The 24908-nt window shown below is 38.5% G+C and overlaps 1 protein-coding gene across 19 annotated transcripts in view; it reads right to left on the bottom strand.

Annotated features, from left to right (window-relative positions):
• LOC117964607 (rap guanine nucleotide exchange factor 6-like) overlaps positions 1 to 24908 on the bottom strand; it is a 74614-nt gene that overhangs the window by 39582 nt on the left and 10124 nt on the right. For 8 of the 19 annotated variants that reach the window (XM_058997014.1, XM_058997008.1, XM_058997004.1 and 5 more), the window contains exons 2-7: positions 20626 to 20696; positions 19400 to 19456; positions 18875 to 18958; positions 13610 to 13679; positions 10213 to 10356; positions 8480 to 8497 (exon numbers count right to left, since the gene is read on the bottom strand). In XM_058997014.1, the coding sequence (XP_058852997.1) occupies positions 8480 to 8497; positions 10213 to 10356; positions 13610 to 13679; positions 18875 to 18958; positions 19400 to 19456; positions 20626 to 20696 (444 nt within the window). Of the gene's footprint in view, positions 1 to 3122; positions 3675 to 8479; positions 8498 to 10212; positions 10357 to 13609; positions 13680 to 17626; positions 18187 to 18874; positions 18959 to 19399; positions 19457 to 20625; positions 20697 to 24908 lie in introns of those variants that run through there. The other 11 variants (XM_058997015.1, XM_058997009.1, XM_058997021.1 and 8 more) reach the window with 4 other exon arrangements.

The raw sequence follows: 24908 nt of genomic DNA on the forward strand, positions 1-24908 counted from the left end.
GTTTTGTTTTTTCCGGTGCCACAAAGCGAACGCCAGTTCGACCATTCTTAAGGGACACCCTGCAACTGAGCTTTCTACCTAGCTGCCTTTCTTTTTCAAAACCTGTTTAATTACACAAAGTGTTCACCGGTGGATTTGGCATTCATTAATTTATGGTTTTCCCATTTTCACCTAATAAATCTACATACCTCACCTCAGAGAGTGTCCGTTATTGTGGAAAGAGGGAGTTTTTTGTTGTTGTTATTGTTTGTTTAGTTCTAAATGTTTGACTGCAATGGATTAAAAATAACTGCCAAAGTAAATCCAAGCTTGTAATCTATATATGACATCAGAGTTGGAACCTGTATGTATTTAAACTACCTTTTTTTTATTAAATCGATAATGTAATAATAGGGCAGCAGTGTGGAGTAGTGGTTAGGGCTCTGGACTCTTGACCGGAGGGTTGTGGGTTCAATCCCCAGTGGGGGACACTGCTGTTGTACCCTTGAGCAAGGTACTTTACCTAGATTGCTCCAGTAAAAACCCAACTGTATAAATGGGTAATTGTATGTAAAAAATAATGTGAAATAATGTATAATGTGATATCTTGTAACAATTGTAAGTCGCCCTGGATAAGGGCGTCTGCTAAGAAAGAAATAATAATAATAATAATAATAATAATAATAATAATAATAATAAATCCATAATCAGTAATCAGTCCCTGATTTGTGAATAGAGTCCCTAGTCTCCCAATCTTATTTGATTAATAACAAATTAACTACAGTCACCTCTCGGCTCCTCTTCGCTTGACACGACTTGGTTTTGATTTACTTGCTAATAACTGTTCGCTGACAAGGAAATGCATTTCTGGTGAGGGAAACATTTCTTATAAATGCAATTTAAAAAGAATCCTGCAATGAAAGTGACACTGATTTTGACAAATATATAAAAATATTGACGTGGATTATCTGCAGCGATACAGAAAAAGAATGGAGGTTTAAAAAAGAAAAACACACACTCACTGCTGCAAACAAAGAATCAAATAACAAACATATATCGCCCTTCATTTGTCACCTTGAAATACAACATCAATACCTGAATGGGAAATCTGCGTTAGGAAAATCTAGCAGAAGAAAGCAGAGCTGTTTCATGGGAAAGTGGTGTAATATAGATGCCTATTCTTCCACAATACAGGAACAAAAATAGTCTGATGATATTGAAACTAAAAAACTAAATACATAATTTAAAGCAAGCTTTAACATACTGTAACTTATTTAGCCCAAAGGTACGTCATGGGTTAAGGCCTGTTAGGAGATCACAGTTTCATGGGAGTTATGAAATGACCACATCACGAGCAAACCAACAGTTTGGAATTGCTTTTTAACAACTCACATATTTACTGTCCATAACATTGCAGAGATATAGGCAGACCATGGGCGTCCCAACTAGAAACACTGTAACAATCTATAGGGAATGGGCGAGTGCCCTGTGCTTGCTTTTTCATATAGACTGGGGCCAGCATTCAAATGATTTTATGAAAAAAAAAAATAATAATAATAAATGACAATGCAAGACAAACTATGAATTTTGTCAAATTGCTTCCATCAGGGTTGTACATAGAGGTATACTAATAAACAAATAAACCCACACGAAGGCCGTTAGGCTGGGATCTGTGTTTAAAACATGCAGGGCATGGCTCCTGTGGTCCCTCTGCTATTCACTTGCCACTTACTATCATGTCAACATCATCTGACATTAACAAATTAAAACACATACTGTCTATATTTAATATAGGACAACAGGCCACTGGGTCAGTAATACTCAGGAGTATTAAAAGGAGTGAAATTAAAACATTATGCAAGCACACAGACCTGTATATACACACAAACACACAAACAAACACACACACACACACACTATATGGGGTGCTAACAGCAGCAAAACTGAATTCCCATTCAGCCATGCAGATGGTTCATTTCCAGAAAGTTCTCATTTTGTGTTTACTGTTCAATTTCACATTCATGTTGAAGGCTGCCAGGTTGCCTCCAGTGTACAGAAGACAAGCTAAATGTCAGACAAGCCTAGAATGTCTGACACACACAACTCTTAACCAAACACTCATCTTGTATAGGGAAATAAAAGAGTGAAAAAGAGAGAGAGAGCGAGACAGAGACACACACAGAGTAACCCTTTAGGCCAGGCTCCAGATTTCAGCAGGGCTCTGTTTTCTTTCTTTGTAATTAATACAGGGAGCTGGGGTGACACATGTGGAGACTAGTCTAGCCCTGGGGCTGCAGGAGACTGACAGGATCAGTGCTAAATGCCATCCCACAGTTCCCTTCAGATTCAGAAAAGATTCAAACAATTACTTTTCAGCTTTCCAGCTACACCACTGCTGAACGTGCGTAGCTAGTGGCATGCGTTTTTATTAAAAATGCTGCATTCATCGGAGAAACACATGTGGAAAGTACATAACTGTAGTCTTTTTTAACTCAATCTAATATACACTATTGCCACTATGCAAATAAACACAACAGCTCAATCACAACTGAATACTGTAACACTTCATTATTTTGAACACTGTGGACTCTGCAATAGCCATAATAATTATGCAGTACTTTTACTGCATTACATTTACCTGCTTCCCCAAATACTGCTTATATATATATATATATATATATATATATATAGTATTTTTCATATCACACAATGAACTAACTTTTCAGTACATGTAAATGCTATTTTAAAACAAAGACTATAGTCTCTTTAATAATTACGATATCAAAAATTGAATATAAAAGTTTTCAGTATTTTGTACAGATGCATGACAGCATGTACAGTGGAAGCCATTATCAACAGGCACACATATATTTTTTCTCTGAGAATACACAAACCAAAATTCCGTTGGCAGAGAAATATGACTATACCGAAGCTAACAGTATATCTCATCTTTTACCACAGTATTCTAATTAGCCCATCTGCCAATTTTAACTTCATATTCTAATTCTCAGACAAGCACCTGACAATACAATACCAAATGCCTTATTATTCATAAATAGAAAAAAGATAAATGCAGTCTTATAGAACTGTGCCTAAAGTGCAGGATACATTACACACACAGTACTCGTTTCAATATTGCTTACTTTTGAGGACCAGGGCTGCAAGCAGTTGGCATAGCAACGGACGAGGAAAGCCATTTCCTGGGCAGGGAGGGAAAGTTTCCTTTTCCAAACACAGAAAACAAAAAGCTGAGGGTTTTTTTTTTCTTTTCTTTTTACAAAAGAGATTTTGCAGGAGTCGTCGTCTCAGGAAACAGAAACCATTTCAATGGAAGGTACCTCAAAGTCCAAGACTTTCTTCTGACGTAGGAACATGTATATCTGCTTCACAGTTCTGTACAATGTCAATTATCAGCATGTGAGGAATAGCGCAGACCTGTCTTAGACATGAAAGTGCTTACACTGGTGAGAGGAAGGAAAATAAAAAAGAGCCCAAATAGCTTTAGCTTAAATGAGTCTGTATTGTATCTCTCTAGTGCCAGTTCTTTAAATATAGGCAGGTAAATAGCAGGTTATAAAATGACCATTTCCAATGATTCTGCAGTGCTGCAATCCACTTGAAGAATTAGGAAGGTTCCTGCTCATGCTCTAGATTTTCATAGCAATCCCAAACAAAATCGGGTTTCAATTATTCACCTGCAAAAGTTCACTTTTGAACCATCTGGTAAAAAAAAAAAAAAAAAAACAACTATGCAGTCATTGCACCATGAAGCAAAACAAAAAAAATAATTCTCCTGCACACCAGTGCAACGCCACAGCAGTTTACATTCCTAGCTTGTGCAGCTTTGTGTCCATCTCTTGGTTAATGTAAAATTAACTATTCAAAAACTGTTCTTTGCCTTGACACCAAAAGAGACTTTGCAGGAAAGAAAAAACAAAACAATACAACTGATGACCATCATTGCTCAGCATTCAGCACAAATGCCAGCTATAATGCACACCAGTATTTACATGCTGCGCTTGCAAATAAATGCTTATCCATACATAGCCAGAGCAAGTCTGAGCTGCAAGTTCCCCTAATTCCTAGTGAATATATCTCTGGCTGTTTCTCAGTTATTCCCCTAGGAGAACCTCCCATCGATTGGACGCTGCACTGCAAGATGAAACATCTAATAAGGAGAAGAGTGGGAGGAGAATAGAGCTAAAAGATGACATCACCTGTATAAAGAGAGAGAGAGCTTGAGACACTGCAGTAGACCATTTGGCTGTCCGGCAGAGTCATCTAGAAGAGCATCTCTATTGATCAAGTAACACATAAACTGGACTGCATTCATTTCCAAAAGTACCCAGAAATAACAATAAATCTCAGCAGGGGCAGACCTTCATCTGCTGTCATTTCTTCAATCAAATGTTATGCACAATACAGCTGCTATTCTCTTTGCTCTTTAACTGAAACTCGATCTTATCATTTGCATACTGTAAGTTTACCATAAGTCATCCCCCTTACCCCCCAGAGGGGATATCAAGCCGGCACTGCTGGAAAACAAATAATAAGGTAGGTTTCTGAATTCATTTGTATGACGCGCATTACAATTCAAGTGATTGGGGTAAACCAAACATAATGACAGATGGTGTGTTTATAGGATTCGGACCATTCATTTCTTAAAGAAAATACACGTCAAATTCTCCCTGAAACAATTGTAGACCAGAGACACAAGAAATGCATCCCTGCTCATTTTAGATGGACAAGACTAATTGCAAAAAGATACACTATCCCATACTGCTCAAAAATAATACCCAAAGAAAAAACACTTGAACACACACACACACACTATGCAATGTTGTTATTGTTGTGAATAAAAAAAAACTGTTCCTATCTGAAGCAATAAATAAATAAATAATAAGTAACCTAAAAATAAGGTTTACATCTGCAGGAAACCTCTCCCTGTCTGTGCTGTCTGCTTGAGAGCAAAACATTTCTGTTCTCATTATGCTTGTAAGACCTAATAAATCTATTACACTCAGTTACTGCATGCAAATGTCTTATGCATTGAACCATTCTTGCACCAGCTCAATAATGGGAACTAAATTCTATTTCTTCTCAGTTTGGATGACATCATCCTTTTTTACCACCAGCCAATCCAAGGCTAGCACATGTAACTCCCCAGAGAATCTCATCCACAAGGAACAGCATGCAGGGCTACAGTACCAGCCTGCAAGTGAGAAAACTGACCCCCATTCTCTATTACTACTATTGCTATTAGTAGGATTTTTATTACATAAATTACCCGGCTATAAAAAGCCACCACAAGGAACATATATTTTGATTTCAGCGCATTATATTTCTCAGCGAGGCTGTCTGCATTTCCCCGTAAATATCATACTGCGAGTACGAGCACATCTGTGGCATGCACTCATTGTTTCTCATATTTTATTTAAGGCACGTTACTCCTAGTTCTGTATGCAGCATGATACTATGGCAAACTGCACATCATTTCATGTCCCCAAACTAAAATGCATAACATCTCACCGAATGCATAATTAATGTATTTTTTAATTAAAACTAAAGCTAGAGGAGCACACAATGAAATAACTATAGAGCATGTCTTAATCACTTAGACATCTCAAAACTATCCCCACACTTCACAACAAACAAGGCACATCCCTCCAGGGCACGGCTGAGGAGAACTGGCAGGAGACTTTGCATAACCGTGAACTGTCACTACCAGTGGTGTACCTCCTGAAGTCAAACAGACAACTTTAGCTGTCAATCCACTGCCCTAATGAACTCAATTAAATCAACAATATTGACTGCCAAATTGATAAAGTAGTGGGGTTGGGGATTGGGGAGCTGTGTTCTTCTGCTGCCACAGCATGTCCGGTCCATTTTGTTCCACTATAAAACTTTCCAAAACTGTTTTGTTTTTTATTGTGTATTGTGTTAAAGCAGGGCCGGGACTCTCAGTATTGACACTGCTCAGGAATTCCTGCGTTTTAAAAAGCTGTCCCCACCCAGTTCCTGAAATCTGTGAGCGAGAGACGTGAGCCCTCCCTGCTCCCAAAGCCCTGGCGGGACCACCAAAAGTGACATATTGTTTAATCTGCAGGGTTTAATAGGGTACCGACTGCTCCAGCTGCTGCCAACTGTTTTGTGCTGGACTATGAAAACGAGCCTGATTATAGCATCAGTGAGATTCAAGACACTAACTGGAATGAAAATATGATCCATCCCCGAGGGGGGGTTGCCATCTAGACTGAGATGATGTAATCCTCTAAAAATAGCAACAGCAGCAGCACAGAAGGCACAACAACATTTAGTTTTGCTACAATCCCTGCAGCTGGCTGGCTCTGTCTGTATCTGTGCACTTGCGCACTTGAACAGGATGCAGGTTAATCAAAATTAAGCAAGCCCTTCAAAACTTTTTTTGCTTTAGAATATTTGTTTTACATTGCGTAAAGTTGTTTTATTTACAGTGCTAGTATGTTCTATGAATGAACTCTCAGATTATTTGTTCTAGATCCTGGTCATGTAAACTGGAACCTTATCCCCTTGTGGAATTACTCCTCTACCACGCTACTACAAGTTAGCCGCCTTCAGTGAAGGGAAAAATGCATGTGTAGCGATGGCGGTAGACCAGGTTAATGTGTTGTCACATGAGCTATCATCTCTTACAGCAGCAGGGGGTTGGGAAGGCCATCTATGGTGATGCTAATCTACAGGGTGAAAACATAACAGGTAAACGTTACAGCTGACATTTACATTTTTTTTTTAAATAAATATTCTTAAGCCCCTTAAAAGTGAAACTTACAAGTGTCTTTCTGACAAGGATCTCCTCCTCATTTTCTATCCTACATAAATAATAACCAAATTGGTGGATAAATCATCTTACAGCTTCCTCTCAACACATCTAAATACAAAATAAAATTAAAAAAAAACACACACACAAACTAGAAAAGATTATATACATGTTATTTAAGCTTCTCTACCAATCTGATGATTTGATAGTTTATTTGATTAACTGGGATATACAAACACTACCTTTGAAGACCTCAAAAGTCACTTATTCCAGTGTGTAAGTGGAAATGTAAAGAAACAAGCCTGTACATAATGCTGTTTGAATACAAATTTGAATAATCTAAAATGTAGTAGTTAAAATAATTGTTAGGTTTAGTCCCGAGCAAGCATCGGAAGGCTAAAAACTAAGACACTTTATCAGTACGGATAGCTTTAAAAGGAAGAGCCTATCCTGTAGTATGCAAGCCTCAATATTCAAGACATCTTTGTTATAAACTTGTCTACCGTGTGTCACATCGTTGAAGACAGAAGGAAAAACAAAGGCAGACATCAGACCGGAAACAAAACACCGCAGACTTGACTGACAGCTCATCCTGCCACGTCCTGTGGTGTTCTGCGTCGACGTGACCACAAACTGAAACTTAAAATCATCTTCCTTTTTACAGCGTCTGACAACTTTACCGTGTTCCTTACGAACAGAACACATTTTAGTTAAGTTTTTAAGCACTACCAATGTATATTCATACTGTACAAAGCTACCTAATGACAGCCTGTGGGTTTCAGGCAGTGATAATAATAATAATAATAATAATAATAATAATAATAATAATAATAATATGTACCTTTTCTTTCTGATTTTTTATACTCTTCATTTCATCATTGTAACTGTATTAGCCCACCTGATAATGCAATTAGTTTTGTTTTCATCAAACTCTAATTACTGTATATTGAGCATAAATTAAAAAAGGAAAAAGAAAAAACAGGCTTACTAAGTAAATTGGGACATTTTGTCCTGCGGTAAATTATTTTAGATCCAGATGGCCAAGAACCAATTCCTACGCACTAAGGATATAAAAGGTCGCCATATTAGCACAAAGTAGCTAAATGTCCCGGACTTGTTACAGTCTTAATGGTGGGACTTCCTTTGTTTTTAGATTCCCCAATTGGCCTTCTCAGACTCTTCATAATCATGTAAGAACTTCCCAGGACCACCTCCAGTGTCTACAGTAATTACCTCTGCTTTGAAGATGAAGAATAAAAAAAGATACACAGAGTAAAGGATATAGGGTAGCAGTCTTTTCTTTTCCAGCTAATGAGTTTGCCCTTTAAAAGACTATCCATACCTTTACCAACTCATGCCCATTCATGCCTTGCGTAGGATAAAACACGTTGTGCAAACAAGGGCTTGAACAACTGTTAAAAGTGCAGTCAGATCTAATTTAACTTAACAGCAGTTTTTAAACAAGTACTTTCTCAGCTTACACATACATGCTGTCAGCTTACAAGAGTCTAACAATGGACACAGTTCCAAATAGCAGCTCTCACTTTAACAACAGTATCCCCACATGATGGTGTCTCAGCTGTAGGAGAACTGAAAGAAATCACCGTCCACCGACTTTGAATTTGAATTATTCTAATGTGTGGTGCATCGGATGACTCAGAAAACACTACACAATGTGTCATGATTAGTCATAAAGTTTCCTACCTGGTTATCAGCATAATCCTTGTGTCCAGCAAGCAAGGTAACAAAACATGGGGGGGGTGGGGAAGACACAAAAAGAAAATAGTTTTAGAGGAGACAGTTTAATGTTCCAGCTCACTATCTTACTCTTGTCTAGTACATGTATGGGAATTATCTGTTTTATCTGCAGAATCCTTTGTGCAGACATACATTCATATATGAACAAAGAAAGTGCTGTTACAACAACATATGCTGTATTTTAGTCTTTAAAGCAAATTTCCTCTTTTTATTTTACCATCCAAACTTCACAGATGGAGCACACTGGTAACAGTCAGAAAATGAAGTACCCCCTTGTTATTTTGCCACCTGGCTTACACATCATACAACATTAATTATTAAATGCAGTGAATCAGGTTTCTGATATTGTAATGCATAGAATATGTACCATTTTACTGTCAACATGGCTTAAGCGTGAATGAAAGACATTTGTAAATATTCGAATACAGAAAGCCCTGTTTTAATGTTTGTAAGATACAGTGGAGGGGATGAACATGCTCTCATAAAGGAGTAGGCCTAATTGCCTAACAGCATTACAGTAAAACGTAATGAACTGTCATCTTTAAATGATGAAATATGGGGCAGAACGGTTCTTTGAAACGTTAGCTGGAATGGTTATGAGTGGGAACTCCCCTAGAGAAATAGATTTTTTTTTTCTTCCACTGTTAAACATCTAAAGTAATTAGTGCTACGTATGACACACTGTCATTACTGTGAGCCTTCTATGCTTATCTCCCCTATCAATTTCAGAAATACCGGTAGTTCTGCAACTAAATGAAGTGCAGCAATACTGATGTCTGTCAGTCAGTATCTTTACTGCAGAGGAAACTTTACTGCTGCACATAAAAAAGCATTGCACTTGAAGCTAGAGTTAAAAATGAGTCCAGGAGATATTGATCTGCATGGTAGTATAAACCAGCTGACGGTTCAGGTTCCATCTTGTACAAATACGAATGCTATGTTGTTGCTTACATTATTCTGCGCTACCATTTTCATCCTCAAAAAGAACCACAACATGAAAAGGCATGAATGTTCTTTCTTTCTGTGACTTTATATTTTAAAATTATCCCGAAGATTCTAGAACTCCTCAAAACATTAGCAGTATTCTGATCACGCCACTTTTTCGACATTTTTGCTCAGGGAAATACAAAGCTAAACCAAGGATTGAAAGTGATCAGTTTGCCCAGCACGGGGCAACTGGGATTGCTTTTGTAATGTGGTCGTCTATTTGTACCAATTGGTGGCAAGACGCATATTGATTCCTGTGGGCTTATTATCCTGGGGCATAAATCAAGAATGAAGAGCTAAATAGAACAGTAATGTAATTAGATTTCAGATCCCTTCTGGACGACGAGTACTGTAGTTCGTAAACCTGCTTTGTCAAGGGCCTTATGTTTCTAATTATAATGGGATCACGCAGTACATCTGAATACAGTTCAGTTTGCTTTGTTTATTCTTATTCACACTCCGCTTGTGTATTTCTGTACAGAATAGCATACATTTTAACATCCAATACCACATGGTCGTCTACCCTAAACTTCTGGAACACGTTGTGGAACACATGTTGCTACGGTGAGTTACAATTAAAACATTAAAATGAAGTAGCGCTCTTACCCACGATCAGCATTATATCTACACAGTTTTGAAAGTGGATGAGACCAGGTCTGTCAGTACTTTATAAAAGAAGGCTTTTCTCTTACCAGGGGGTAGCTGGAGGACTCCACGTTGTCTGTGATGATCTGCCTCTCCCCCTTTGGGTTGACTTTTGTGAATCTGCGTCGGGACTGACGGTGTGGATCTTCCCGCTGCAAGGCATTCTCCTCGTTCTCATTGGTGTTTTCCACCTGAAAAACATGTTCCGGATCCTGATTAAACACCCAGTTCTTCCATATTACAGAAAGCCTGTGAAACCGAAGCAGACTCATGAGGAGAACATGTATATAGAAAAAGCAAGTGTACACAACTGTCTCTCCTTTACAAGACCCTCTACAGTCAGAGAGGGGAAACTAGACTTGCCTAACAGTCTGAAGCCTTAACAAATAGCAAGACTGCAACGAGAGAGAGAGGCCACAATTTCCTGGAAGGAAACTGTAAATATACAAATATCCTCTCGAAGCAAAGCTAGTCTAAACCGACATTGCCCTACACACGCACTTATTTATCGAACATTTTATTCTCTTTAAAAAAAAAAAAAAAACACAAACACTTCTACTACTAATATAATAATAATAATAATAATAATAATAATAATAATAATAATAATAATAATAATAATAATAATAATAATAATAATAATAATATAAAAGGCTTCTCCGTAACGCTTTCTCAAAATAAGTAAGACAAGCAAAAAGTCTACTGACTTCTACTGACTTGGACAGAGCCTTTTGGCTAAACAAGGAAATCAAAGAGACCATCACATCCAGACCCAGGAGAAGCACACTCTGGATATATACAGTATAGGGCAAGTACAGTCCAGTCTCTTGATATAGCTGTTCATATCACTGGTGATCTCTGAATTGCTTTTGGATGAAATGTGGCTTAGTCTGCACCATGAGGCAGATGGCTAATTAAATGTGTGATGGAGAGCTGGAGATCCTCACGCTGGCCCCTTTGTTCTACAAGCCAACTGATGGGGAGTGAGGAGCGTGACGGTTATGAGTGGCATCAGCACAGGCCACCACACAGCCCCAGGGTGTAGAGCCAAAGATGAGTGCAGGGGTGACATTCAGCATGCCATCACCCGAGCTCCGTATCCCAAGATGCCACAGTGCTCTTACAGCCTCAGTGAAAACACTTTGACCTTACCAATCACCAGCCCTCCATTCAAGGGCTTTACACCCTGCTGATCCAAGGGAACGGAGGCAAGCGCTGAACCAGGCCTGGCTTAGCAGCCCTCAACAGGCAGATCTATCCCTGTATCACTTAAACTGCGTCAGACTGTAAATGCAGTTCACTATGTAAATGAAAGGACTTCGTACAAAAAAAAAGAAAAAGTGCGAGACATGGAACAGCTTGAATTGAAGTATGCAATAACATCTAGGCCTAACTAAAGAGAAAGTATCCGATCTGTTAATACCTCCCTGTGAGTCATTCCGCTTACCACACTCTTAAATACGTATTTATAGTCCACCTCAAGCTAATGTGCAGATCTTAACTGAACATATCAACTGAAATTATGTTGTTTTCCGGCAATGAGACGGAAAAGTGCCTTCTATTAAATCAGCTAAAAGGTTGAAAGCATATAGGAGCAGCTGTGTGTGTGTAGTCTACCTGGAGCAAAACAGAGCATACGAAGAAGGAAGCATGGTTACAACGTTGGTCAGAAAAAAACATCTGCACAGGGAAAGCTTTCTTTTTATTTAAATGCTGCCAAGCATTGGGCAATTGTTTCCACTGTATTTTAAGAATCGTGGGTCAACAATGACGCATACAAATCTAGCCCAGTTACTAATGACAACTATTATTCAAAGTGACTAAATAAACCAATTCTTCTCAACTGACATATAATTATGACAAACAAGCCATTAAGCATAATCATACCATAATTCATTATGCAGTTAGAAATGGAACATTAACAAAATGGTATATGTTCATCATATGCTCATCAGAGGAGTGTTTTTATAAATTAAAAAAAAAAAAATCTCTTTTACAGGATGAGAATAGAGACCTCACTAAGACTACAGCAGAAATAATATGCAGTCATTGCATTAGTCCTTATTGTGTGTGTGGACGTGTGCACATGGGTGTAGTTTCCAAACTCATTCATCATCTTTCATGCATAGTTAACACTTTCGGGTGTATTTAATAATACTCCTAGTAAAAGCTGGAATCTCTCAAACCTCTCTGCAATGGGATCCTTATTTCCATTCTGCTCTGTTGCTGGGCTTCCTTCTTTTGTGTCCACCTGGTATGCCCCCTAATGGGGGCATACAGTCACTTCTGTAGACAGCCTCTTTCAACCACAGTCCTACTCTGCAGTGATCCTTTTTACTATTACACCAGTAGATTGCCCACAGAGCCGTGGGGTTGACCATGCTGACATCAGCGATTTATAATCCCACAGCCAAGCATGTCATGAGCTGGGTTACATCTGATGACATGAGTGGATTGTTTTAAAAAAATAATCATCATCATCTAAACACCTGCCATGCGAGCTTGGATTTCCCTGCACAAACTGTTCCGGAAGGATAGGTGACCATTCACTTTTCAGTCCCTCCTTCCTGAAACTTCAGTTACGTCTACACCTGCCCATCATGACTTAAACTCACTTGCAATAGGGAGATGCAAATTTAGTATGTTACAGAATGCACTTCCGTGACTCCAGTCACAAAGCAAATTAAAAATCAGGAAAACAAAAATGAACCCCTATGAATGGATATTCTGCACTCCTTCGTAGGGTAATTATTCATTATTATTGAAATAAATTCCACTCCCTTTTTGGAGCAACCACTCTAAGACAATTGTATATCCATGCAAAAGAAAAACCAAAAAACCAAAGAAGGGTCAAAGACTCCCTAAACATTTTAAAGAAATGTACTAAACTGTTTTTTTAGAGAGATTGTTGCTAATAAGCAAAACCTAGTAGATGGCACAGACAAGCAGCCATACTGGATGAATATAAATGCCCCACAACCAATTCCCCAAGAGCATGTGTTATACCTACTGTACAATGCTAGGGAAACACAAGTTCCACAGAAAAGTAATACACATTGTGCAGCATCAGCATTGACACAAGCATTCCACAGGCACCGCTTGTTAGAATTTCCATGCAAAACCATTCTATTTGCACTGTCCATTTTCAATGTGCATGCAGGATTCCATGTGTCACACTAATTTACTGTACTCATTGCCTACAAGAGCTGGAGGCGTCAAAACCTGCTTGAATCACGATAATGGCAGTCACTGGTACACTCTCAGCTGCAGCATTGGTATTAGGGTGTAAAATTATGCAAGCAAACAACCTACATGTTCAGGATGGCTGCCCATTTAAAATGTACAGTAATGGCACCTTTCCAATAGAAGCTGCTTGGAACTTTTTAATACAACCACACAGCACACGGACCACGTTGATAAACACGCAGAAACCAGTCCACTTACCACAATCATTTCTGACGGCTCTAAAATGATGCATTCACAGCCTCTTCTCCCCCCAGACTGCTTGCCAAAACTGTCAGGAAAACACAATGGTAATATCAACACACAGAAAAGAAAAATACATGAAGGGCAATCATATATCAAACACATGCCACAGACAAAAGAAATCAGTGCAACAACAACAATATTGAGTATCTTCTGCTTCAAAGGAGAAGTAACATATCTTTCCTTCTGTTGAAGATCTTTGCTTATAGTTTATACTTTGAAATAGGAATATGCAGATACCTCAAAGAGAATGCAACAGAAGATAAGGACCTGCTCCTTCCTGGTATCTAATGACTTCATGAGTTAGAGTTCAGACTCAAACCAATGGTCGAGTTGCATTTTGACCTTGTGACCTACAGCTAATGTACCAGGATGGAGCAGTTTGTCTTTTGAGTTTAATTTGAATATCTGTATATCCTGAAGAAATTAAAAGATTCCAAGCACTAATACTATGAAAGGCGCTATATACAATAAAGATTAATTGATTAATAATAAACCAGTAATAATATTAATAAAAGCAAATCTGGAGGTATGGAAAAACCATTTATCTTTGTAGCTCTCTTTTAAAGATATGAATCAATATAGACAAAAGCTAGTATGTACAGTAGACTCAAACTTGTAAGCAAAGGGGTGAAATGGCTTTAAAAGGGAATATCCAAAACATGACACATTTACAACAAGATTTTTGTGGGTCTTCAAAAAAAATTCATCTTTGAATTTTCAAAGATTTCCAAAAACTGCTATGCACATCCAAATTAAGAAATGAAAACAGTTTGTGTTAACTCTATGGAGTTTGAGAAGTTGCCCTGCCATAGTTCTGAAAAAAAACATATATGCATTATAAAATAGATACATACATAGATAGGAAATGTATCATGGTACAATTGTGCACACAGTGCCTGAAGGGGATCTAGTATACAGTACATGTTACTGCCACAGGATTTCAAGAGAAGTGGGAGGAATCCAAGATGAAGCAGGGATAAGATCAGTCAATAAGACCATGTTAACAGTAGTTACTAACACCAAAAAGACAAGCTTCCTTTTATTGATCACTTTGTGACAGCAGATTTCCTCTCTACTTGATGGGAAGTCTGAAAACCAAGTCGGTAATACATGGGGGGGGAATAATCTTTCACTCAATTCAGAGACATTTTTGTTCTTTCTTTGTTTTGCTGACCTATATTTCCGTTGTTCCTTTACGCTACACAGCTACAAAGAATCTACCTTCAAATACAGAGAGAAAGAAAATCTATATAATTGAATCTGAAAGAACATTGGCTTTGGGCCCCAAAAGGCATCAGCAACACGTTCATCTCTTTGATGTATTTCTTTTTAATCTTAGCGGGATCACATCTCACTAAAACGGTCAGTAATCAAAGGAAACCCCCATATTAAAAATACATGCTCCAATTTAACAAAAAGAATAAGATGTTCTCTATCCAGCAAGTTTGCAAAGCAGAACTACTTCATACACTGTCAAAATCAGCAGCTTTTACAATAAAGAATTTGTGTTGCGTTATCAGATCGTTCAATAATTGCATGCTAAATTCACTCGAAATGCAATGTGCTGATAGCACTATATAATGATGCGGAGATAAGATGTCTTTTGAAAATTTTCCCTTTTATGCTTCAGGATGCTAAAGAAAGTAAGCGTTGACCATCGGCCCCACATTGAATATGAATGTGCTATATTTAATTCAAGCACTGGCAAGGCCTTTGTTAATAATGAATATCCTATCCATGCTGGAGACAGGATTATTAACAACCCACTGTAAATGCAAACTCTCGCTGTCCATTAGATTTTGAATAAGGATACGCGTATCGACAGTACATCAGCCCCCGACTTTCTCTTTCTACACAAACTCAATACCTTCGCTGAAAGCAGAGCGATTTGTTGTCCTGAACATTTGTTTGTCACACAAATACTTTTATCAGCCTACGCCATAACCAGGGTTTTCTTAGCACAGCTTTTTCAAGACTATGGCTTGGGGGAAACCGATTTAGCACACGGTACACACACACACAGAGTACAGTAGATTGAAAATAAACATTCTGTCTTAATCTCGAATATTTACTTGCACGCTGGACTTGAACTGCCAAAAATAGGATTTTGACTTTTTTTTTTTTATATAATCCACTCTGGTCAATTCCTTTTCCACACTTTATATTATTTTGTACTTCCACCGGCATACAATTCAATAGTCCAAGGAATCAAGGGTTATTTCCTTTTATGATAACTTCTCCTGTGCTTCCTTTCTCTGATTTTTCACTGGGACCAATCGTGTGCATGCAGCATATGTGTGTAGCGAACCTCAGTTCCCACAGGCAGGCGCATCACACAGGGCAAGGCAATCCACACACAGGCGGAGGTCGGGCTTGAAAACGGGGCCTCTCGCACTAAAGCATAGCGCCAATACCGCTGTACAAAAGAGCTGGCTCCATTGCAAGGAGTGTATATCGGGCTTATGTCTTTGTGTGTGATTATGTCACCTGACAGTCTTGCTGCTGCCTTCCCCCGTGCTCGCTACATATGCATGTGTCAGATGCCTGTGTGTGAAAATGTCACATGTACAGTATGTGATCTGGGTATGTGAGGTAGGTGTAATGCTCATACAAAACTTTCACAAACACATACAGTGCAAATACATTAAGTTAATTTATCCATCTATTCTTACAATAAAATATGATTACCTAATTTAAAAATAAAAGATAGATTATTATTTCTGTATCCCAACACATTTGACCCATGCTTCTATAGTTCTTCCAGTAGTTAAATGTTTCACCTCTGCATTATATAGCGAAAATACTCTTATAAAGTAGCGTTTTACAGATACTGAATTTGAAGCCACTTCAAGCCTGCTTTAAAAAATAAATAAATTCGCACTGGAGAAAATTCTACTGAACACCACACCTTACTATTACAGTAATTTATTTATTTTTTTTTTTTATATGTTGCTCACTGCTGGAGTAGCCTGCATTTCTATCTGCATTACCTTGGAAACAGAATCAGCTGATTTAGCACCAATAGTCACAAGACTTGCCGCAGTAACTTTCAGAAATGTTACCACGCTTTTCCATTTGCACCTACAGCAAGCAGCAGCATGACGACGGCAAACTAGTGAGGGGGGGGAGGAGGTATCCATTACTCCAATTAAAATGCAAGTTTGTACAGAAAAAAATATGTCTGAAAAATGTTGAACACTTTGATGGCAAATCAAAGATTAAAAGTGCACAGCTCAGTACATCCTGTTATTGATGGCTGCTCTTTTAAAACAGAAACTCTTTCTGTGGGAAATTCTAGGAGTGGTACTACTTTACTCTCAACAGCATGTATCACTGTAACATTTACACTACAAGCCAAACATTTACTCTCTCTATCCATGTCTATTTTTACATCCATCCAGTAAAATCACCAACTAGAATGCGGTCACAACAGGGGCTAAGCTGTGATTCAACATTCCTTTACTATCATTCAGCAGCACCAGTTCTAAGGCTGCATTTACACTGGGTCCGTTTCAAACAGACTTGGTTCGTTCACACTTCACACCAAACGTACCGAGCCATACCGAGTGCAAACCAAACCCTCTAAAACGGACCCAGTGTGAACACAGCCCCTGTGTAGACTGCAGCTTCATGGAGCAATATTAAGAGATCAACTAAGTCACAGCAAGAACCAGTTAATGTAACCAATGTAAAGTATAGGCAAGACGGAAAATAAGTTAGACCATAATGAAATAATGAAGCCACAAGAGACCCCTTCCTTTATAAATTAGGAATACCAGCATTTTGAAGCTTCACAGTAAACTTCACAGTAAACAGGCTTTTTGTTTCCTTTTCAAAACCTTTACCACTTTGTGAAAAACAGATTAAAACCCTAAAACCACAACTGCCTTTGTAATGAAGTTTATCAGATTGAATCAGATAGCAACTACAGTATGCACGAAACGTCAGTTTACATAAACACTTCAGGCTTACCTTCAATAAATCCAGCGAAGGTAGAGCAAATGCATGCAAATCCTCATTATAACATACTTCCTTCCTTGGTCTGAGAAGTTTGTCAAATCCAATCTGCTTTGGCTGTTCTTGTTGACAACTCAATTTAAAATCCCCGCTCAGTAAGGGGGAAAGACCGGAGCACTAAACTTTTCCCAGAAAGAAGCTTTGGCTTTTTTTAAATATATATTATAATATTGCTTCAATGGAAGGCAAATCTTGAAATTAAAAAATAAAATAATCAGGTTGTATAAAAATCAGAAACAACGCACACAAACAAATATGAAGTAGACAATAAAAGAACAATAAATAAACTTTAAAAACATTGTCCTCCCAACTTGTAATCCAGAAATCTCCTGAAGCTCAGGCTTCTTTCCCTCTAGATCTCAAGTTTAAAGTTTGCTTTCCCTCTGTTCTTAGCTTGTCGTGGTTTGTGGTTAGAACAGAGCTCAGATTGGCGTTGCGCTGTGGAAAGCATGTTCATTTCCTGGCTGGCTGAGCTCAGGGAACACATGGCTCAGTCACAAAGCTGCCAGCAGTTCCGCATACCAGACCCCGGCCCTGATTGCTGCCCAGCAGCTGGGTTTCATCAACATGCACTTAGAAAATCAGTGCGCTAACGAGGGCAATTAAAAACTTGGCAAGGCTTTCTTCTTTCTTTACTACCCATTGTAATGTAAGGAAATAGGGTTGCAGCAACTGCTCATAAAAAACGGACCGAATTTCTCACAGTATAATATTGTAAAATGAAAGTTCAAAAGGGTTCTTAAAAAAAAACACATTCAAAACTTATATTTAAGTTGTTATTCGTGATTAATTTATGAAATGTCATATATTACAGAATTACAACAACTGTAGGTTTCCAATTATCTAAACAAAATAAAAATATTATTGTTACTTCTAAAGCGATCTTAGTGTTACCCAAAGTTGTATGTAAAACCCATCAAGAAATAAACCAAGTGAAAAACCATACTGAAAGTCAATAAAAAGAATATCAGTTCCTGTCACTCTTGGGCAGCTGTACTTATACCCTTACTGTAGGTGTTTTACATGGATTACAGTAAGACACATGACATCCTAAAAGTTTCTCCTGGAAGATCTCCTGGAAATTAAGACTTTAATAACAGCTCCTCTGCGGTCTGAAAATAGGTTTGAAATAAATAACTACTCTTTTACTGTTATTACAGTATGGAACTGATGTTGTATAGATGAATAATGCACTGCACATACCAGCATCTGGGTAAAAACATGGATTCCTTCATGAACACTGAGCCCGAGAGTAGGATATACCAACATGTAGAAATGCTGTGGGGGCTGCAAATACAATAAACAAGAAGAAAAATACTAATAAACCATCATGTGATAATAAAACAAATGCATTTCTGGTGACTGACAAAAAATCAGCTTCCTCAAGTGGTCCACCAGTCCTGTGACTTGGGCGTGGTGTGGCCCAGCAGCAGCAGCTATTCTCCATGCATGTGGCCTTGTAAATTCTTCTTTCAACATTATCCAGAGACTAACCACTAACTACAAAGCAATGCTGACCATTCTAATAGGTTTTACTGTGATGGCAATGAGACATGTGATTTTGCTGCCCATATAAAGTGTGTCTATAGTAGAAGCTGTATTGCTTCAAACTGCCCAGCAGCAGGAGCCTTGCATCCATTCAAGCACCTCAAGACTATACAGAGCACGCTTGATCAAATGCATAAGCCTCCAATGGTTATTCTAAACTTGGTGATCTGAAGTACTTACTAGAACAGGACACGATGGGCTTCATGCCTCTCATAACGAGCTGTGGTACACATTGATCTGACAAAAAAAAAAAAAGAAAGATAAACAAAAGTAGTTGAGTGTTTTTAAGTGGAAAGCTGCTCTAGCCAAGTTACAGCCTACACATTTTTTTTTTTCTAAGTGAAAAATGCAAGTTTAATAAAATGGTATGCTACCGAGATAAACAGTTTCATGCCAAACCCATGGTCTAAAAGATGACTTCCAAAAGGATGAGTCATCTGTGCAATCTGTGTTGTATACTTCACCAAATTACAGACTTTCTTCTATTAAATCAAGCACGTACAGTACAGTAACCGAATAGAATAATGTTTAATAGGAAGGTCCAGTCAAACAAAAGCTTCGGGGGGTTTGCTTTACAACTAAAATTCACTACTGTTCTTGGTGTCTACTCTGGTAGATGACTGTTAGGTAGGTAGAGCACAACCGTACAGATGCGATCGTCTACCAGGGTAATGCCCTATGATCATTGTTTTATTGGCTGTTTACGTACTGTAGACGCACACACATGCTCCCTTGAACATGAGCTTCAACCATGCATGCCCGAACGTTGCAAACCCTCTTACCATACAAGATTGTTAAAGCCTAACATTGTATATTACCCAAGGAATCTTTCCTCACCAAGAACAACTACAGTATGCAGTGAGTTATAGCTATGGTATCATAAGAAATGCTGGTGCTTTCCAAGGGGGATCTGAATACAGTCAAATCACCCTCAATAAACCTATTCTAGGGTTTCCCCTTAATGTTATTTAAACTGCAGCTTGTTACTGTAGCCTTTGACGTACATCTTTCAGACAATCTGCCCACTTCTGACCACCTGTTACCAACCATGCAGAACAAGATCTAGTGTTCTCTATCTTAACATGTGCCACAGTGGAACCTCACAGAACTCCTAGGTCCCAGACTGAGACAGGGCATAAACAGAAGTAAACATATGTTTTTGTCCTGCTCTCATGTATACTTAATAAAAGGAGTTTCTTTTTTTAAAATAGCTTACATAACTTCATTTTCACAAACATAATTCAGGACTGACAGGGGTAAAGATCAAACTTCCCTAGCAGCGACCTGCATGGAGAATATCAAGACATCTGTCTAGTGTGCAATAGTTATTTTATGGAAAAGCCAGCATCTTGGACTGCAGTAGTTACAGACTGTACTGTGTGTTTTCTATTAGCATTCATCCTTACCTTAGCTGATGTTCTCGGAGATGAGATAAAACATCCATGCCATGAAGGTGAGAAAAAATAGTGTTTAAATCCTAAAAAAAAAAAAAAAAAAAAAACACACATTTATTTAAATACATGACACGTCTCAGGTGAGCAAAAACAATTTCATCCAAAGAATCCTTGAACTTCCGCATCCTACCTGCAAGAATGGTACACCTGCATAAAAAGACGTTTAGACGCATTTTAAAACAACAAGAACATAGAACACAAAGCCATGTGTTTGATGATCTTTGTTTTCCAGTAAGTACTGTAGGCTGTATTGGTAATTTGGTTGTTTTGGAACTTGCATGATTAGAACTTGTGCAGTGTGCAAACTGACAGACTGGTGAAATGCAAGACAAGACTGTTAAAATGGGATAAAAAGGTTAAATAAATCACCACCCACCCTCCCTTCCCCAACACCACCTATCATTTTAGATTACTTTCAACCTTACTTTGTTTGTTCAGTAAAAACAACAGCGGTGAACAGTCGGACGACACCCTTGCACTTGAGAGAAAACAGCAAGTTTAAAATAGCAATACTCTTAAACACAGCTGTTTGAACGGAATCTGTGAACAGGGGCCACTGCCGTCAAAAGAATGCATGTGTGAAAAAATATAAAAATCAGCCATATGGCAGGCAAAACACTGAACCTTTTCAGCAGTCAGGCAGCAATTATAAACAGGTGGGCTGCTAGCACTGAGTCCACCAGCCCAACATACTGAAACACATGGAGAAACTGCACACAGAAAAATAATACAACGACAACCCCTTCTTAGCTTGGTACTGTATGTACTGTACCAACATAGACTGTTATCCTAAAACAACTAGACTGAAATCCTTAATTATACCCAATTCAGCAACGATGGCATTTCCTTTTTGCAGCAAGGCTTTTGAGTTTGAACTGATAAGAAATACATTAGCCAGAAAATATGTACAGATTGTTTACACAGTAGCACATACACTGGCAATGATACAATGATACGACCTGAAAAAATAACGTTCACAGTTGAGATCACATAAAAGTACGAGTACTGTAGTAGTTGTCTGGCCACCAAAGACTATTCGCTCATCATAATGAAACTGTTGACTATGCTGTTTGTTTTTTTTGCCTCCTTGTAAAATGTGAAAATACAATACTGTAGGCTGTGACTTGAGCGTACTTATGGTAGTAAGAACATAAATAAATATGATTCAAGATGTGTAGCCTCTTCTTGTCTTCATGCTGGGAGGACTGTGGATCTCATACCAGTGTAAGTGTGCGACCAACAGGCGGCATGGAGCATTGTAGATGCAACACAACTGTCAGACCCGGGCTTGAGAAATGAAGCATCTTGGGAAAAGAACAGAACAGAGTGAGGTTAGTGTCAGAGGGGTCAGGAGCTAGAGGCTACTGTACCGATGAACAGATTGAAGCTGCAGAGGAAAATGGGAGCGAGACTGATCATTTTTCTCATTTAGACTTTAGAAATGGCATATGGCTCAATGCAAAAAAAAAAAAAAAAAGAGAGAGAACGAGCTGCTAATTTGTTTTGGTTTTTAAAAACTCCATCTGTCACCAGCAGCCAGCACAAAGTGTTCATAAGCATTTAGCACATGATGGCGCGGTCTAGTACAGTACATTCTCATGTTCTATTAATGACATAGTAACTGCAATACAGTATACCTACTGTACAGTATAGCTCCAAAGTCAAGCCAAGCCATCTTCATTGCGGCTTGTCATACCGTCCATGGTAAAAAATACTGCTAGTTAGGAATGTGGTTTTGCCCCTGGTGGTTGACAGTAACTGTCTAAAATGAATCACTGTTATTTCCCCCCTGAAAGCATTTCTGCAGTCTCTGTTTTGGTACTGTTGTAGACATGATGGATGGTTTCCTTCGATCTGGTTCGGAAAGACGAGTCTTGAACAAAGCGGGACAGTACCATTGCGTCCTGTATATACGGCACTGGATCCCTTACTGATTTTATAAAGAGGGACAGTACCATCGCGTCCTGTATATACGGCACTGGATCCCTTACTGATTTTATAAAGAGGGACAGTACCATCGCGTCCTGTATATACGGCACTGGATCCCTTACTGATTTTATAAAGAGGGACAGTACCATCGCGTCCTGTATATACGGCACTGGATCCCTTACTGATTTTATAAAGAGGGACAGTACCATCGCGTCCTGTATATACAGCACTGGATCCCTTACTGATTTTATAAAGAGGGACAGTACCATCGCGTCCTGTATATACAGCACTGGATCCCTTACTGATTTTATAAAGAGGGACAGTACCAACGCGTCCTGTATATACAGCACTGGATCCCTTACTGATTTTATACATTATATATATATATAAAAAGGTAGCATTTGTCTACAAACTTTACAGTGCAAGTCTATGTAATACTACATACATACGTCAATAGAATAAATATATAAGACAGCCGTTTAAACTGTACAACAGTGCATGACTGTTACAGTGCACTGTAAGGCATTAATGAATCATGGCTCTCATATGCCCCATATGAGCTCTGTTCATATTGTAACTACATGCCCTACTTATTATGTACATTCTGGCCTGTGCTTCACTAATAGTAGAAGCCCAGCATGCAACAATTTACATTGAGAGTGTTGCTCATAATGCCATGCCTGAAGCCACTCCATGGGTGTGTTTACAGCAGTGCAATGAAGCTCCTATCGATTTCCCTTCCTCGGGGTATGATGTTGCACTCAATACGAAGGCTCCTTACAGGGCTGCACATTTCCAATCTACTACACAAGAGCCGTCCACAATGCATGAAGCAGGAGAATCAATATGGAATATGGCTTCATTTATTTTGTTCTCCTTTCCCCGAATGCTCTCGCTCTGCTCCTTCGAATACAAACAAATAGAAAAAAACAAAATACTGGGAATTCAAATGTCTTTTAGCCTTTTCAACAAAATGTGAAACCTTCAGCAGTGCACGTCTTCATTGGCTAACTGTGACACTCAAACTCCAGAACTGCATGTGCGCAAGCAAATTAATCCATTAACATGTGGCTAGATACGGCTAATCACGTAACTCTTAGAATAAAGAAGAAAAAAAAAAACTCCACAAACTGTCCTTTATTTTTGGAAACATCTGGCATGATTTACAAGAAAAACAAGAAAATATACATTTGAATTTGACACAAGACAGCAATGAGTTAAATAATTGGACACTATGATAACTGAACTAATGTCATGCACTCTCCTTTGTGTGGAGCATGGGTGAGTGAGGTTCAGAATTACTGATCCACACATACTGTCTGGACACTCTGTTTTACACACGATTGACCTGCTTTTGCAATACAAGAACACGGAGGTCAAGCACAAAAGCAAACGTCACCACGGTTTTTAAAACATTAGATTAAAGTACAGTAGAAGATCCTACTTCACTGCTGCCACCTACTGTCATTTAAAATAGTGTCTTTAGTCTGTTAGATTATTCCTCTCGTGTTCATTTTCAGAAAATGATAATACACCTCTGGGTGGTCCCGCTTTTCCCCCCCAGTAATGTGCACGTTGTAACAGAACCTCAACCCACGGCTTTGCACTTGAACTGGTACAAAAGATACAGTGCAGTATTTTACCACATGTATGTGACAAGATGTATTTTACAGTAAAGTTTAAACCTCCTTTAGTACCATCCAGCTTAATTAAGAAATGGGGGTGGGGGGGTGGGTTATCATTAAGTTGCACATTACAAAACGTTTGCCGTTTGCTTAGTGGTGCAAATAATGCTTGGTCTTCTCTTTGTGCAGCTGTACTCTGTGAAATCATGACTAAAAACACACAGTAAAGGCTTAAAAAATATTGGCATAAGCAAAATAAACCACAGTGTTCTGTGACTTAACTGGAGAAAAAAATCCACTTTTGATGATCCAACACTTCTCTGCATTAACCACGTGACTTGGTGTTTTATCCTGTGAACTCTGGATAGTAAAGAGCTTGACACTCTTACCTTAAACACTTAATTACCCGCTGCATCTTAAATATGTTCTATTGTGGGCAATTTGATTCAAACCACCAGCCTCTCAAAATGGAAAGCTTTGATAATAAATGATCCTCAGGATGAAGGGCAGTACAATTACAAACTGCAGAGCTAAAGTACAGTACTGGAAACCAGGACTAGAAGCTTGCTATCAGTCTCAATTACAGTAATCACACACGCTCTTCAGTAACATACTGTAAACCAGACTTTACTACAATGTACAGATCTTGTGGTCAGCATTTCAATATTAAAAACTGTACAC

The sequence above is a fragment of the Acipenser ruthenus genome, chromosome 23 (genome assembly GCF_902713425.1).
Source record: "Acipenser ruthenus chromosome 23, fAciRut3.2 maternal haplotype, whole genome shotgun sequence".
In the NCBI taxonomy this organism is placed as follows: domain Eukaryota; kingdom Metazoa; phylum Chordata; class Actinopteri; order Acipenseriformes; family Acipenseridae; genus Acipenser; species Acipenser ruthenus.